General features: G+C 44.0%; 1 protein-coding gene across 3 annotated transcripts in view; it reads right to left on the reverse strand.

Moving 5' to 3' along the window:
• Positions 1-15,115, reverse strand: part of LOC136436898 (rho GTPase-activating protein 6-like) — a 73,799-nt gene that overhangs the window by 44,507 nt on the left and 14,177 nt on the right. For 2 of the 3 annotated variants that reach the window (XM_066431289.1, XM_066431288.1), the window contains exon 2: positions 9,994-10,136. In XM_066431289.1, the coding sequence (XP_066287386.1) occupies positions 9,994-10,136 (143 nt within the window). Of the gene's footprint in view, positions 1-9,993; positions 11,208-15,115 lie in introns of those variants that run through there. The other variant, XM_066431287.1, reaches the window with a different exon arrangement.

Below are 15,115 nucleotides of genomic sequence, written 5' to 3' on the forward strand. Positions count from 1 at the left end.
CTGTTCAACATGTCTGTAAAATTGGTTGTAATGTGGGCTCATAATCATGCATAGCTCTCTTAAAGCAATGAAATGGTTTGCCCCTACCTAAACACCATTGATCATGAGATTTGATTCCCCCAACCACAAAGGTACGGAACCCCCAGATTGTGTTATGGCTAGTTCTGCTTTTTTGTGGAACCGGCTTCTTTTGTGTTCAACAGTCAAGCTTTCCCAGCACCAAACAACCATTTGTCAAATGGTATTTATTTAGGGAGGTCCTAGATGTTGTACTTGTTTCTGCGAGGACAATTCGATGCTTGTGCTACTGTGGGCACTTTGCGGGCAGTGAGAATTGGGCTAAGCAGGTTGTAACGAAGCATATAATGTGGACACAAAGGCACTTCACCACATGCCCTGATTCTCTTCAATCGCTCACCACAGTGGAATGTGTACGGAAAAACTTTTTACAGGGACAAAGTGACTAGCTTTTGGATAGCTCTAAGTTCTGATGGGAGATGACAGCCAATGTAACTGGATAAGGCAGTACAACAAAATAGGTCATGGTAGGGCACAGGAAGCCACAATGCACTGAGTCATTTCAAATTTGTATTCCTATGTAACATATTTGCCTTCAGAAAGCATAGGACGTTTTAATCTCTGATTATTTTCTCTAGCACACATGGGTTGACAAGACTGTCCTCATCTATCGACACCGTCTCCAGTTGCATCTGAATCCTAAAAGTTTGGTAAAAGAAATATCTCTCCAGAACTTTCAGGCGTATTGTTATTCCCTTCCGTTTGGACCTTCCTAAGCAAACTTACCATCCTGTTTTGCCTCGGGGAATTTCCACAGGATAAACGAAACATGAAACAAAAGAACACAAAACTCCTAATGGCCAATGAGGATCTGCGGTTATGTGAGGTTGCCTTATTGCCACCTCTATCTATTCTTCAGGGACACGCTGTAGTTCCCTCAGCGATGAAATCAGGGAGGAAATTACGCCCAGAGGTTGCCTATTGACGTCAATCCTCCTTTATGAAAGGAAATTAGAAGCTCGGGGTCTGAAGAAAACTTCCGCTACAACAAAGAAGAATCTTTCTCATCTCCAGGTGTTTTTATCAGGGATCAATTATCTATCTGGAACATCTGACATTAGTTTGAAGTAAAATTTTGGTAAAGACACAGCTAGATGCCTAGTGGGTGGAGTGTTTGCCTTGCATACGGTAGGTCGTGAGTTCGATCCCCGGCCGGGTCATACCAAAGACTTGAAAAATGGTATCATATACTGCTTTCTCTGCTTAGCACTCAGCATTTGGAAAAGAGTATGGAAGTTAAACACACACACCATTGCCAGTGGACTAACCCCCTGCTGTAGTGATTATACAGCTGTGTGGCCCAAGGGCTACTGAAACGGAGATGGGCACCGCCCTATGCACCATCGGTGCGGGAAGGAACTTTGACAGCTACATGCATGGGAAAGGATGCTTCTTATCTCGACTTTTTTTAAAGTTTGCAACTTTAGATTGGATTTTGTGCGCTTAAACACGGACAGTGGAAAATTCTGATGGTATAGAATAAGAAATGATTGGATATTGAAAATCACACGGATTTCATGATGGGAATGAGTGTAGATTTAATGTTAGTACAATTTTTGAGCAAATCTTAATGTTACTAGATTTTTGAACAATTTCACCTTTTGCATTATTTCCAACCTAAGTTTTCACCACTGTACATTGACATGAAAGGAGGAAAGACTAAGAATGCTACCACAAATATCACATATGGATCTAATGCATAGGCATTCCTTGATCACTTATTGCGTGTATCTTAACAATGGCAAATAAAATGCACATCCTATCTTCGTGGAAACAAGACTGTATGATTGCAATGTTTGCTCTATGCCTGCAAACTGCTGACCCTGAAAAGGTCAACCCAATATGTCACCAATGTTTGACCACTGCGAAAAAAAACACCTCCAAATCAAACACAACTTCACCATTCAGGCGACAATGTCTGCTGAGCTTGTACACTCAGTGCACAGGACCATAAATAATGGCGTTTGAAGACTGACATGGTTTTTTTGTTTGGGGTCCTTTGGCTTGGCAAGCTAAGCAAACACATAACTCATTACAGGCACTTACACGGAGAGGAGGTCTTAATCAGCGAAGGAATGTCCTCATGCGTTACCTGTCCTGAAAAATTCTTACCAAGCAGTTCCACTTTCCTGTTGATTTGTTTCTTACTGGCAACATGTTTTTTTTCTTTTTTTTTCTCTATCTTTTATTGCCCTTCACCATTATTTTTAGTCTGTATAACACAAAATCCAGCTGTCCGGGGATTTCAGGGGGTTATAGGCCGGCGAGCGGTCACAGGAGGCTTGATTGAATTCAGGCTACATTATTTTATACACAAGATTTATTTACCAGACCAAACAAATTAGGAGCAGCTTTATTGTACCATAAAAATAGATGTACTTGAAAGAAAGAAAACAATTCAAGCTAGCCTGATGCCTGGATGCACTAACTTGGAAAATCTATCCAGGTATTCAAACCTACTTAGTAATACGGTCTCTCTACAAATAGAACAGAAGAGACTTTGGAGTTTATAATAATAAGTTTTGATACCAGGCTATAGAAAATACTTAACGAAGAATTTGTAAGCTCACACTTTTTAAAAAGTATAAATGTTTATTGATTTTACTATGTATGATTTCAATCTTCATGGTATAGATGACATAAACATGAGCTATCGATATATCGTGGACACTTGGATTGCTTACTGTCTTATTTTTTATTTATTTTTAATCAATTCATAAGAGCCTGATGTTGTCATCGATTTACAAAGAATGGCGGCTCAATTGTTACTGTAGCAGCATTTCTTCACCCTAGGTCAGAAATATCAATGCTCAAGACAAGTATTGACTTCACTGACCCATTAGGAGAAGCAGGGGTTACGAAGGCTGCCGGGAAATTCCCTACCCCATTTGAAACTGTCTTATGAAACCTTAAGCCTGATTTGTCCAATGCATAGAGTTTAAGTATTTTTATGTTTTCAAATCATGGATTGTACACTTTGGTGTATTGTAGTCTGGAGTGAGTTAAGTCATATAATACCTTAATCCACTTGATATCTAAGAGCCAACAATTTCATAGATGCAGAACATACAGGCCTGCATAAGTTATGGTTTACCTGATATGAATTATAAACATATCTCAGTAACAAAGGTCAACTTTGGCCTCGTTCGTTAACCTCAGGAGGTCGATAGTTTGGAATGTACAAGAGCCGGTTTCTTTGTCAACCAATCAGGCGATCAGCTGGAAAGCTATAATTATCTTGCCGTCGTCAATCAATAACTCAAAGAGCGGGGAGTAGAATTTTGATTAATCTCTGAGGAAAGCTTCTCAGGGGGGCAAAGTGCTAGGTCCTCTACACCTGTCACACGGAGATACGTGACTATATGCACTTTCTCACACTGACGGAATACGGTGTCAATCAAAGGGGTTTGTAATTTTTACTGCATCCACTTTCCCCGCAAACCTATAATTTTACAGACACTTTTCTGGCAGGCTGGAAGATAAAGTCAGGTTTTTATGGAGGAAAGTACTGGAAGGAGCAGGTAATCATCACAAAGTAATAAGCCCAGAACGACCGGGCAATTACGCCAGAATGACCTGGGGTCAGTCAGTTAATCACTTGACTACATAGAACAGGTCGTAAGATTGGCCCCGGTTACTTTCTGATAAGTCATAATTAGACCCCGATTATTCTGCTGTATACACAAATTGGCGAAAGGTATGTGGGTTTAGCGGTATTACAAAAGAGACCGTAACCTAGAAAGCGTTGCCCGGCACACTCATTGACAAAACTCTTTTACTTTTAGAACTATACATGGTACATGCCAATTGCAATATAGCTGAAAGCCATACAAATATGTACGACAGGGTTCTAATGCAGTACATGTTACAGTATGAATTCCTGTTTAAGAATGAGTGAGTTCCTTTATATAATGGTTACCACACAATTAAGAAGGGGATGTCGACTGTTGATCCAACAGGGGATTATACATCCTATGCTGTCTCCAAAACATGCATGTAATTTACAGGGAATTGCCTTAAGGCAAGGCAATGTTGTTTTGTATTCATGCAGATATCCGGTAGGATGTTTTAAAATCACATTAACCAGAAAGTGTTGTCCTAATTTGTTCACAATTAGCTGTAGGGCCTGAAAAATAAACTAACGAACACATCATACACTTCTTACCACTCAATCTTCAGATAGAGTTATGAATGAAAGATATCCAATTTGGCCTAAAACTTTTAAGACTTGTCTAAAAACACCCAATCACTCGATAACCCTGAGATCTAATGAACCAAACTTCCTGTAAGTTGTTAAAAAAGACCTGTTCACCTTCATTACTTTAACTACTGACCCTTCCTATGACCCCTATGTACGCCTTGATCCCTACATATACCTACACAAAGAACGCGCACATGCTGGTAAAATCCCTCCCCTCCCCAATTTCCTTTCCTACATTGTTAGCGTGTTCTGACTTCTTAAAGTTTACTGATGGGAGACGAAGTAGAAAATTGTTCCTCCTAAGCTAACAAGGTCCTCCAGATCTTTGTGTACTAAAAGCTCCAAGATGTAAGCTGGTCCAATCTACCTGCATGCTATCTGATGTCCTTATCTATACTTCTATGAATACATGAAAGGTTTTATCTGTCTTCAATCACATTCAAAACAGGTGTGCACATCTTTAATTTCCCAAAGGTATTTCCCTCACTCAGTCTTCAGATAATTATTCAGTCTGACTAAACAAAATGTTCAGAAAATATCCTTCCAGCAATTATGCTCTATATGCAAGACAAAGGGATAAGGAGTGTAATACCCTTCTTAACTTTATAAACCTACAAGACAGACAAGAGCTTAGGAAAGATTAGGTGTGGATTGTGTGGTATCACTGGTAATGAAAAAGCACTGTAAAGGAAAAAAAACATCATTTACACAAGAGGGTTAACATAAAAAAACAGAAAATAGACAAAAAAGTGACACAGTTGTCCTGCGGAAAACAAACTGTCCCAATATTTCCGCACCACCTCCAGTTGTCCATTCCTGCTCCACCCCCCACCCTCAGCACACACAACTCAATAACATGTCCCATACATTACAAACACCTAAGGGGCTGTCAGTGTTCAGTATGGGGCTGTCAAGGTTCCCATGGTTACATGGATGCTGTGAGTTTCCTCAAAGTTTCCTCAAGCAAGCCCCCTATCTCACAGCAAATGGAAATCCATCATCCCGTTTTCAAAATTTCTGCTTTCAAGGACTGGCAAGGACTTAGAAAAGACTATGGGTGGATTGTGTAGAATCACTGGTAATGAAAAGCACTGGAAAGGAAAAAACATCATTTACACAAGACGGTTAGCATAAAAATGCTGTGAGTTTCCTCAAAGTTTCCTCAAGCAAGCCCCCTATCTCACAGCAAATGGAAATCCATCATCCTGTTTTCAAAATTTCTGCTGTCGTTGCAATCCCACCTCCCAGTGAAAGGAAAACATTACACCTGCCCTTAGCACAGGTGAGTTATCACAAATCTGCTGACACACTTCTCGATGAAGACGTGCGCTGTCTCTGTGTTGTTTCTGACGCACTCGCCCGTCTCCGATATCACAGGACCAGCATGCCCCAGTTCATCTCAAGGACCTGTCCCGCCGTTAAGCCGGATTAAATCCGCCAGCTTTGTTTACAGATGCCCCTCCACCACTTGGAGTAATCCATGCAATAAGCGGACAGATCAAACTGTTTTCTTGGCTTTTTGGTGCCTAAGAAGACGAACAATGATGTCTGATGGCCCACGGCTATTTACATATGAGGAATGCTTGCAAGCAGGAAGCTCAAAGGAAAACAGACACAAGAGAGTTTTCAAATAGGTTCTACCCCAATAGATAAGACAGTTAGTATAGTATTGTGTTTTAGGGCAATACTTGTCAACGTAAGCTCCTGTTACAACTGAGAATGACCGAAAACATTTTTCTTCTGAGAAAAGTTACCTGGAAGTTTAATGTTGATAGAAATTTCTTGTCACTAAGTTCTTTCTACTAGTATTCCTCTCCCCTTCAGAAATGAATGTTTGATGTATTTGATAAAGTCAAGTCTCTACTTCTACCTCTCAAGTATACAATATCGCCTTTTTTCTAAAGTCGAGCCCTTCCCGCATTTCCCTAGAAACAAAACAATGGGAGGATGTGGAAATAAACATCCACCGGAATATCAGTTTCCTGACCATAGCTTTCAAACAATGGGACGAAGAAGAGTAGTCTAGTGCACTCAGACCTAAGCAGAGCAGAATGCTCTACCTTGATTTTTGCTGAACTGTGATTGGTTACCGTATATAGTTTATGTAAAGGCACCTCAGTCTCCACATACACCTCTAAAGCCACCCTTCCTTGGACCGCTGCCAAAGCGGCGCTCTTCCAAAGTTCAACCCTCACATCCAGAGCTGGATGACTGGAACAGATAGCCCAAACAATAACATCCAGGATGAGGGATGCTGGCAGGTCTGGGCTGTCACTGTTAGCACCACAAGTCTAAGCTCCAAGTAGATGTACATGTAGAGTGCAGCTCAGTGTTTTATGCAATAATTTTGAGGCTTTTTGATGATGTGGTGACGAAAAAACCATTTTGCAGGTAAAAGATGAAAAACGCGAAAAATCTATTGGATCCATGGAGATAACACAAATCAGTCTATTATCTGCTTGAAGCTAACAATGGATTGTCCCTTTAAACCTAAAACTTCAATTAGGATTGTATTCGCATTACACTTCAATCTGCAGCAACTCTTTTTGGATCCTTTATTTTCCTTCCTTTGAGAATCCACAGAGAGAGAGACAGTGTTTTAATTTATGATAGCTGATAAACATTCCCATAACCTATATCCAATACTAGGTCAAACTCAAAGACAGGTTTGGGCCAGAGCGAAGAAATGTTTTCAAGTCCATCATGAAGAACGAAAATGGCTCAGCCGTCGAGTCTGTGACCTCTAAATGACATTTTCAGCCGAATACGCCCGGTGTTCTCTTGATCATTGCGTGATTCTTAGGGATTGGTTGATGTTTGCAGGTCACCGAGTCTGGTTAGATATGACAGGGTAGATTTTTTGGCGAAAAATACGTGCGACCTTCTTTCGATAAACAAATACGGCCGAAGCTCGTTGACTGTATGACAGTGCCTTCCGGATGTCACTTCTTCAAGTCACGTACACAAGATCCTGACCTTCAAACAAATATCTTCACCGAGAAGACGAGCTTGTGAATAGAACAGGAAGCACGCTAACTTGCACACGCTCTCGCAGTGCAACTTGCACACGCTCTTACAGTGTAAGCGTTATGTGTCAATAGTTTTGAATCTGTGATGTCAAACTGAATAAGACGAAAGTTCTCAGCGGAAAGTTAGGACTGCCAAACTTTCTTTACTTTCTAATCTTCTTAGAAGGCCGATTCAAAACCTGTCTTCAACTCGATACCTGATCAGCCTGTTTTGCTCACCTTGTTACATCCAGGGTCGTGATCCTATTGAGGACCAATTACTCATGATTATGAACAGTGTTTTGAACTCGAAGGACAGAGTTTGAAAGAGGTCAATGACATGTAACCTTTACTGAAAAGAGTACTCAGAAAAAGTACAGTGCTTCTTTTCAAAAAGGGGGTCCCGACAACACTTTACGCTAAATTCAGTAGGACCGCATATGCATTACACTGAATAGAGGAAGTCAGCTACACAAAATGTGTACATCTCACTACAAATTACGAGGATAAAACCGTTTCCTACTAATTACAGTACATCAAAACAAGCCGCCTAAGAAAAGGGGCATGCGGGTCCCTTGTAAGTAACAAGAGGGTCTGCATGCTCTTTTCCGTAGGGCGAAGGCAGCCTATCTTAATTTCCCGTGATTCGTAGGGAAAGCCATCTTAGTCACATAATTCGTAATATGTAAGGGGCTCTTCTAAAATTAGCGTAAAGTGTTGTCGGGACCCCCATGCAGACCCTCTTACAAGTGTAATGAACTCTAGAAGATGGTATCATCACAGCAGTCTGTAGGAAAGCTGTTTGAGTTTCTTGGCAGTTCTAAAATGCTAGGTTTACAAACGATCACTGTCATGATCCTACATACCAGTCGCGAAGGGACTTATTATAGACGGTTACTGAAGACGTAATTCAAGCCTGTCATTTACTAGAAGTATTTGGGGGACAGAATACTTCTCTGTTGTCACACCTCAGTGCCAAGGGCTGAATTTGCTTGTCTGGGCCGTGTTACTGTGCCCTCCACCATTGCCAAAACATTCCCTTCGCGTCCTTGGCAGTAGTAAGGACTCTGTATTGTTGTCATTTGTGTACATCCTGACTTGTTATGGTCCCATGTGTGCTGTTTGGGACTGTGACAAGAAAGGGTATTTGTATAGCGTAGTAAGTAAATTACGCACCTAAAACAGCATTCCGACCACTGTTGTTAAGCAGCAATGCTCTAGTCTGCTACATTCAAGCTGATTTAAACGATGATAACATCCATAAAGATACACATAGCGTTATCTACCTTACGAAAGTCACTGTCCTTTTGTTGTGTCAATAAAGAATGTTGTATCTACATATTGCATACACCTGCACTCAAAATACCACTTTTAAATTACACTTATCACACTCAAACCTAACAGATATCAGCTAGGTCTGCAGAAAAACACCTTAAAGTAAATTCAAGTGGTACCCAAGAACTATCTTTTTAAGGTAAGAGAATGGGGGGGGGGGGGGGGGTGGAGGAAGAAATACCTCTTCCATACCTCTTCAAACTTCTTTAATCATGTTAATGGACCAGCCCAATTTCGGAAGCATCTGAACCGGCTGAAGACCACCCATCCGTCTATTTACATTCTTTAAAACACCCCCTCAAATTTTAACTCCAACAATATTCCTGACAAACATCTTACCCTAACCTTCCAACCTAGCACAGGAGATTTACGACAACTCTTGAAAATGTTCTTATAAAAGGTGATTGGGCTTGCTGTGTGGTGCCCATGCTGTGTGAAGAATCGCTGCTACTGACAGAATACTCCTCTAAAAGGCCCTGACTTTGAACTTGTGGCCTCTGTCTTTACTTCCCTCGGGGGAACCATCACTTCCTCCATGTTGTTTAGAATGAAAACCTCGAAAGGGAACAGCAAACAACTTGCTACTTCTCCTGGGGGCTTTTATAACACAGGAACAAATCGTCTCACCAGGGCCTGTGGTTTTGGCCTTGTGATAAACTTTGGGGAGTAACCTTTTGAGTAAATAGACCAGCGGAAAGGGGAGGATGGGGGCCTGAGGGGAACATATGAGGAACTCTGCGGCTATTTTAGGGGCGACTTGGCCGCCATCTGGTCTTAATCAATCCGCTGGCACCCAGAAAATATGTGCTCCAGGCAGGAATAGTCCGTATGGCGGAGAACCATAACTCGATCGTTTCGCTTGGTAAAAAAAAAAAAAAAACACAGACGAAAATATAGGGTTAATCATCTGTGTAGGGGAACAACAAGAAGTTCATCCGGCAGGGGGTACGGTTACACACGTAGGTGAAATTGTTACAAGTATTTGTCAACTTGAGAAGTTCTCTTCCTTCAAATTGGGTCATCAAGAGGCATTGATTACCTGACCTGCCCCTCTTGGGTTGCCACCCGGAGCTGGAACCACGGGGAAGGACCGGTAGGCGAGAGGGTCCGTCTGTACATAATGTCAAACAAATAGAGCGGCTGTGTACAGCATGATGGAAATGAAGATGAATGGCACTCGGGAAAACCTACCTGCACGGTGCGAGTCCACTTGATAAAACTTGACGTAGGCGCGAAATTCTAACATAAAACAGAGTACCATTCTAGTGTGGGCGAGGTTTGAGCAAAATATGTTATATTATTTCATACCATGATTTATCAGGGGCTTGCCATTATTAGAAAATGTTATGGAACTGGAAGTTTGTGACTTACCTCCGGACTCCAGAGTTGCGAGGCTGCGGCGCTGGTAGGCGACATAAGGAGTTTGTTTTTGCTTCTCCATCTCTTGAAGACTTTGTTGGCGTGGTGATGTCCGGAGGGAGAAGAAGACGACGACGACTTGGCCTTGTGCATAACTGTGTGGGAAAGGACAGAGTTCTGGTCGTTAGCGGAAGGAGAACTCTGGAGGAAGTGGAACTTCCTTCGAAGGTGGATCCTGGGGGTTCTGGGGCTGGCAGGCGGGGTGGACTCCGCGCTACCGGGGGAGGAGCCAGTCCCGCCCGCCGTGAAAATCAGTCCGACTCGGTCGCGAACGCGATCCAGCTGTGCCCGAGCCCTCCGGGCGACCCCGGGGGAACCCGGCGACTTGAAGCGAGACTGCAGCGACTTTATCCCGGCCAGGTTAGGGTCGCCCTGCGGGACCTGGTAGTTTTGGAGAAGACTGGCGTCGAAGCTCCGTAAAGACCGCAGCGTCGGCCGGACGGGGGGTGGGGGCGTGCCCGGGGGGTTGGGACTGTTTTCCCCACCACGAGGGCTCGGCGATGCCGACAACTCGCTGTCGGAGTGGACCCAGTTGGACGCCAAACTGGCATTGGCCTCGTGAATCCTAGCCATAACAGTTTGGTGGGGCGGCAGACTAGAGTCAAAACTACGCATCGAGCGGAGAACGGGCTTGGGACGCTTCGATCGTGCCGGTACAGGGGGCTTGGAGTCCTCGCTGTGCACAGCGACATCCCCCGGCCCCGCCGGTTGGGTGTCCGGATGGCCCCCGTTAGCCGCCATGCCGCTTGCCTGGCCCTGCTGTTGTTTCAGAGTCTCATACTGCCCTGCCCTGAAGATGCAGCTGTTTGGCAGAGTCCTGGGCGCAGTGCTGTCCGCCTGTAGTAGTACCATGGATGGGGGTGCCTCCTACACCCCGGGCTCTAGCTCTACCGTGTGTGTAGCGGAGCGCAACCCTGATGAGAACCGCCCGTTCCTTCCGAACAAAATTGATAGCAGCTCGACCTGACGACTGACAGATAAGCAACTCAACACCGCTGAGCCGTGTATGTCACTACTGCCGGGAGCCACAGAAATACCGTCCGGGCGGGGGGTGAGCCCTCCTCCGCCGCCTGGTTCGCCCAGCGGTGCACCGTGATGAGAAAAACACAACCAAAACTTCCGCAACACTATCACAAACTCTCTTTTCCCACAGCTTCCTCTTGCAGGTTAGGCTCTCTTTACATTATACTTTTGCCGTCAGCGCCACTGGCGTCAGCGCCACTGGCGACAGCGGGAACCCCGTGTAAAGACAATTCCCGTCGACGTAGTCCCGCTGTCAACAAATTTTCTCCCGTCAGCTTCGAAGCCGTCGCCCGTCAGCACAGCGGGAGTCCCCGTCAACTTCAAACTCCGTCTAAAGAGAATACGTCGGGCTCGCGTCAGCGGGAGTCAGGGTTTCGGCGATTAGCATAAAGCACGCGTTGATTAGCATACTGTAAGTCTACTTAGATCCCCGGTATATATATAGAGAGAGAGATTCGCGGGATCCGCGGCGACTTTTGTGCCGTGCATTCATTTCCCCGCGGATATATTTATCGTACTTGTGCCCCCCTCCCCACATTTACGAGTGATGAGCATGGAATATCTACACATAAACAAGGCTTTGCATTGTAGTTTAATACGGGCGGGGAGACGCCGTCTACCGTTGTACAATCATACAATTTTGTTTCTTGCTTTTGTTATGCTTACGCCCGATACTTTCTACAAGATGGCGAAATGCAAGCACCGCAGGTGTCTGTCAGATTTCCGGGCGGTGTGTCTAGAGACGTCGCGACAGCGGCCTCCCGACAGCGGGAAATTTCGCCGCTGACGCGAAAAACGTAATGTAAACTGCGCCTTAGAAACCTGTCCACGCAATGCCTCAGCAGATCCCAGTACTAGAACGATCAGTGCACGAGTCGCAGTGCCTGCTATGTTTGCTCAGCAGCGTGCATAGCTACCCGTCTAGTGGACGTGCCTAGCAATGTTTTGATCGCTGTCTTTGGCTAGGTGCGTACATTCCTAGCGGCGTTGGTCTCCGCTTTACCGCTTTGACTCCGTAAAGGCAACGATGCCGATACTACAGATGAAACGGGCTCTGGACGCTTCAATGGCGTATCCGGAATGTGTGTGAAGAATACTAGTATATATACGTACAACAACCGTAAGGGAAAAGAATCGCGTGGGCACACCGCCAGGATTTTCTCTGACAGTCGCTGTGGTGCATGGGGTGGCCCCGGCAGGGACTTTGAAGTTCGCGTCACGTGACAGCGCAAGATTTGATGTTGTCATCGGGGAAAATAAACACTGGTAAACAAAAACATCGCGTAACGATTCAGGAACATGTGTTGACCAAACACTCGAACATTTGTAGAGCCATTATGACAGACATGCGGGCCAGCACAATGTCATACAATGCACAACCCGCATGATTCTATTACGAGGTTCCAAGTACCGAATGAAATATTAAAAGGCACTGGTATTAAAACGTTACCTGCATAGAATGATAAATCAGAAAGTGGCGCGTTTCAAGCCCAATTACACCTACTTTTAACATCAACAAAACAAAGGAAGTGCATACAAACAAAAGAATGACTTGCAACTATTCCATAAATAAACACAAGAATTTGAAGAAAATAAAAATTATAATGGCCCTTGTAAACTTCGTTCAAGCCCTTGTGTAAACAGTGGGGTTTTCTTCCTCTTCTTGTTTTCCCACATTTTAAGGGGAAAGGAAATATTACTGACTAGAAATTGAAACTTGACCTTCCGTCTCTATACTCTAACTTCCGTTCTATTGTGGTATTCATTCATAAAGGCGGGGTCCATTCATTAATTAATACACATGATCGTTCATTTTTACACTTTCATTCTCCGAGTGGACTGAACCGAAAAGATAAACATCGGGGGTCATAAAGGGGATAATGGGCTCTCATTATGTCCAGTGGGATGGGCAAGGGGAGGGGCGGGAACTGCGAGTCATTAGCTTCGTATCATCTAAAGAACAACACACGGAAACTATTAACTACGTACGTCATTCGCAAGGCGGGCTCGAATGTATATGTAGGGATAGAACCCTGCCGTGAAAAGGCAAACCCTGTGAACCATTCGGTTCTTCTATTCATTACATCTCAGATAAATAAACAAAGCTTTGTTTAAAACTTTGGAAACATCCGCGCAACAATCAAACATCATGTCCGCTCCAAAATACCGTAATCGACAGGTGTTGGCTGTTAAAATACACGCCCTAGAAAACTTTGAAGGCGGCACGGACTGATTTGAAAGTGTTTCTCTCATTGTTTGGGCCAAATGTGCTGTCTGTTTCCTTTGCAAAGGATTCTACATGTAAACTTTGGTGCAAGGCGTGACTGTGTTGCCACCGCCGCCACCTTACATCCTTCCATCGACATGTGCTGCACGATGCGTCAAACATCCCTGGCGACCGTAACACGAACTGCAACATCTAAACGCGGTCTACGTGCCATTCGTCGTGTAGTTAGGGTCCCACAAGTGTCAGGTATTTAGATAAAGCGGAATTCCGTCGGTATCAAAAGTCAGCCAGACAGGTGTGCAACGATAGATTTAACACTTGAGCCTAGAAGCAGCCTAAATACCTTCTTGTTATCATAGTTTTGGCTGCAAGATAACTTGGAAACTGACTGCAAAAACGTTCTACGTGCGCGACTCTGTGCCAAGTTTCACGGAAACAATTGTGTAGAAGCGCCAGAACTACTAGTAATTATTCCCTGGTATATTCCTCGCTGACAGTTTTTTCGCGTTTAGAAGCCGAACTTTGCCTAGATGTCATTTTGTCAATCCCTTGGAGTGTGATTTTAGCCACACCGTCACGCTCTTCCGTCGCTAATTTGACAGGGGCAGCGGAGAAAAGTGACCAAGACGTCACCGAATCGTCTTGAGAGGAAAATACATCGGAAGATACGTGACAACACCAGGATACATAACTTACAACATCTGCTAGGAAGATTAACTGTGGGCGACAGGACAGCTTTCTCTCGTCAGGGGTTCGACCTGCGGGAAAACTGATCTGCGTTATGACATCAAGTTCACGGCTCTGTATCCGTGAGTTGACGTCTGTTCTACTTGGATACAATACCCAAGGTCAAGGGCGTGGTTTGAGGTGAGCGACCGCTAGAGTTTCACCGACAAAGTATCTGTTCCCACAAGGTCGTTTCGCACCCCCTCTTCTGAAAACAACGTTAGGAACTGTCTTCAAGCAGATATAATAATTTCCTTTCCCGTTTCCCCACTTCTCGTTCTTCGTTTATGTACAAAACAAAGATTTCCGCGAGAAATTTTGTGATGAAAGGAAAGAAATTCGAAGCTGACACTCCTAGACATTCAATCCACCTCGACGAACAAAAAACTTACGTCACAATTTCAGAAACTTCGTCGGCCAAGCACAAGATAGAATGTCATACGTCGGAAACAGGTGAACTGTTACAGTGTTATTTGTCACGTAGCCATCATCAAAGTTCAATCAATCAGTAACATGTTCTGACGCTCCATTCAAGTTTGAACATAAGGCTTATAAAGTATCGTGCCTGAATTACTCCGCGAGTAGATGCCCAAAGAGTGCGGGCTCAAAAAATAATTGGGCCCCAAAGGCACGTGTTTCAGTCGATCATAAATTGCCTTCGATCGATCCCACCTGATATACAAAGCATTTGAGATGAAAGCTTTTTCATGTCTGACAGGATAAGGCAGGAAAATTTCGGCATCCAAGCGATTGTCGGACTTACACGCCTTTTAGACCTGAGTACTACGGTCGGGCTCTATCGGCACCACGGAGCCTTTTGCGGCTGGTAGGTAATTTCATATTTAAATGCCATTAAATATCGCTTCCTCAGGTTATATTTTGGTGACATTTTTTTCATTGTCTAAAGAACGTGTGTGCTTGCAATAGAAAGTAAAACATCTCCGGAAACTCTGTATTTTTATTGGAATTACGGCCATGAAAGATTCGTGTTTTAACGTTATTTCCTATGGGACGGCCTAAAACAGCCACACTGAACACGCCAAACTGAGGCAATAGAACAGGAATGTATGGCGTGATGCAGCCAACATTTTTTCGCGC

The sequence above is a fragment of the Branchiostoma lanceolatum genome, chromosome 6, assembly GCF_035083965.1.
Source record: "Branchiostoma lanceolatum isolate klBraLanc5 chromosome 6, klBraLanc5.hap2, whole genome shotgun sequence".
Classification (NCBI taxonomy): Eukaryota; Metazoa; Chordata; class Leptocardii; order Amphioxiformes; family Branchiostomatidae; genus Branchiostoma; species Branchiostoma lanceolatum.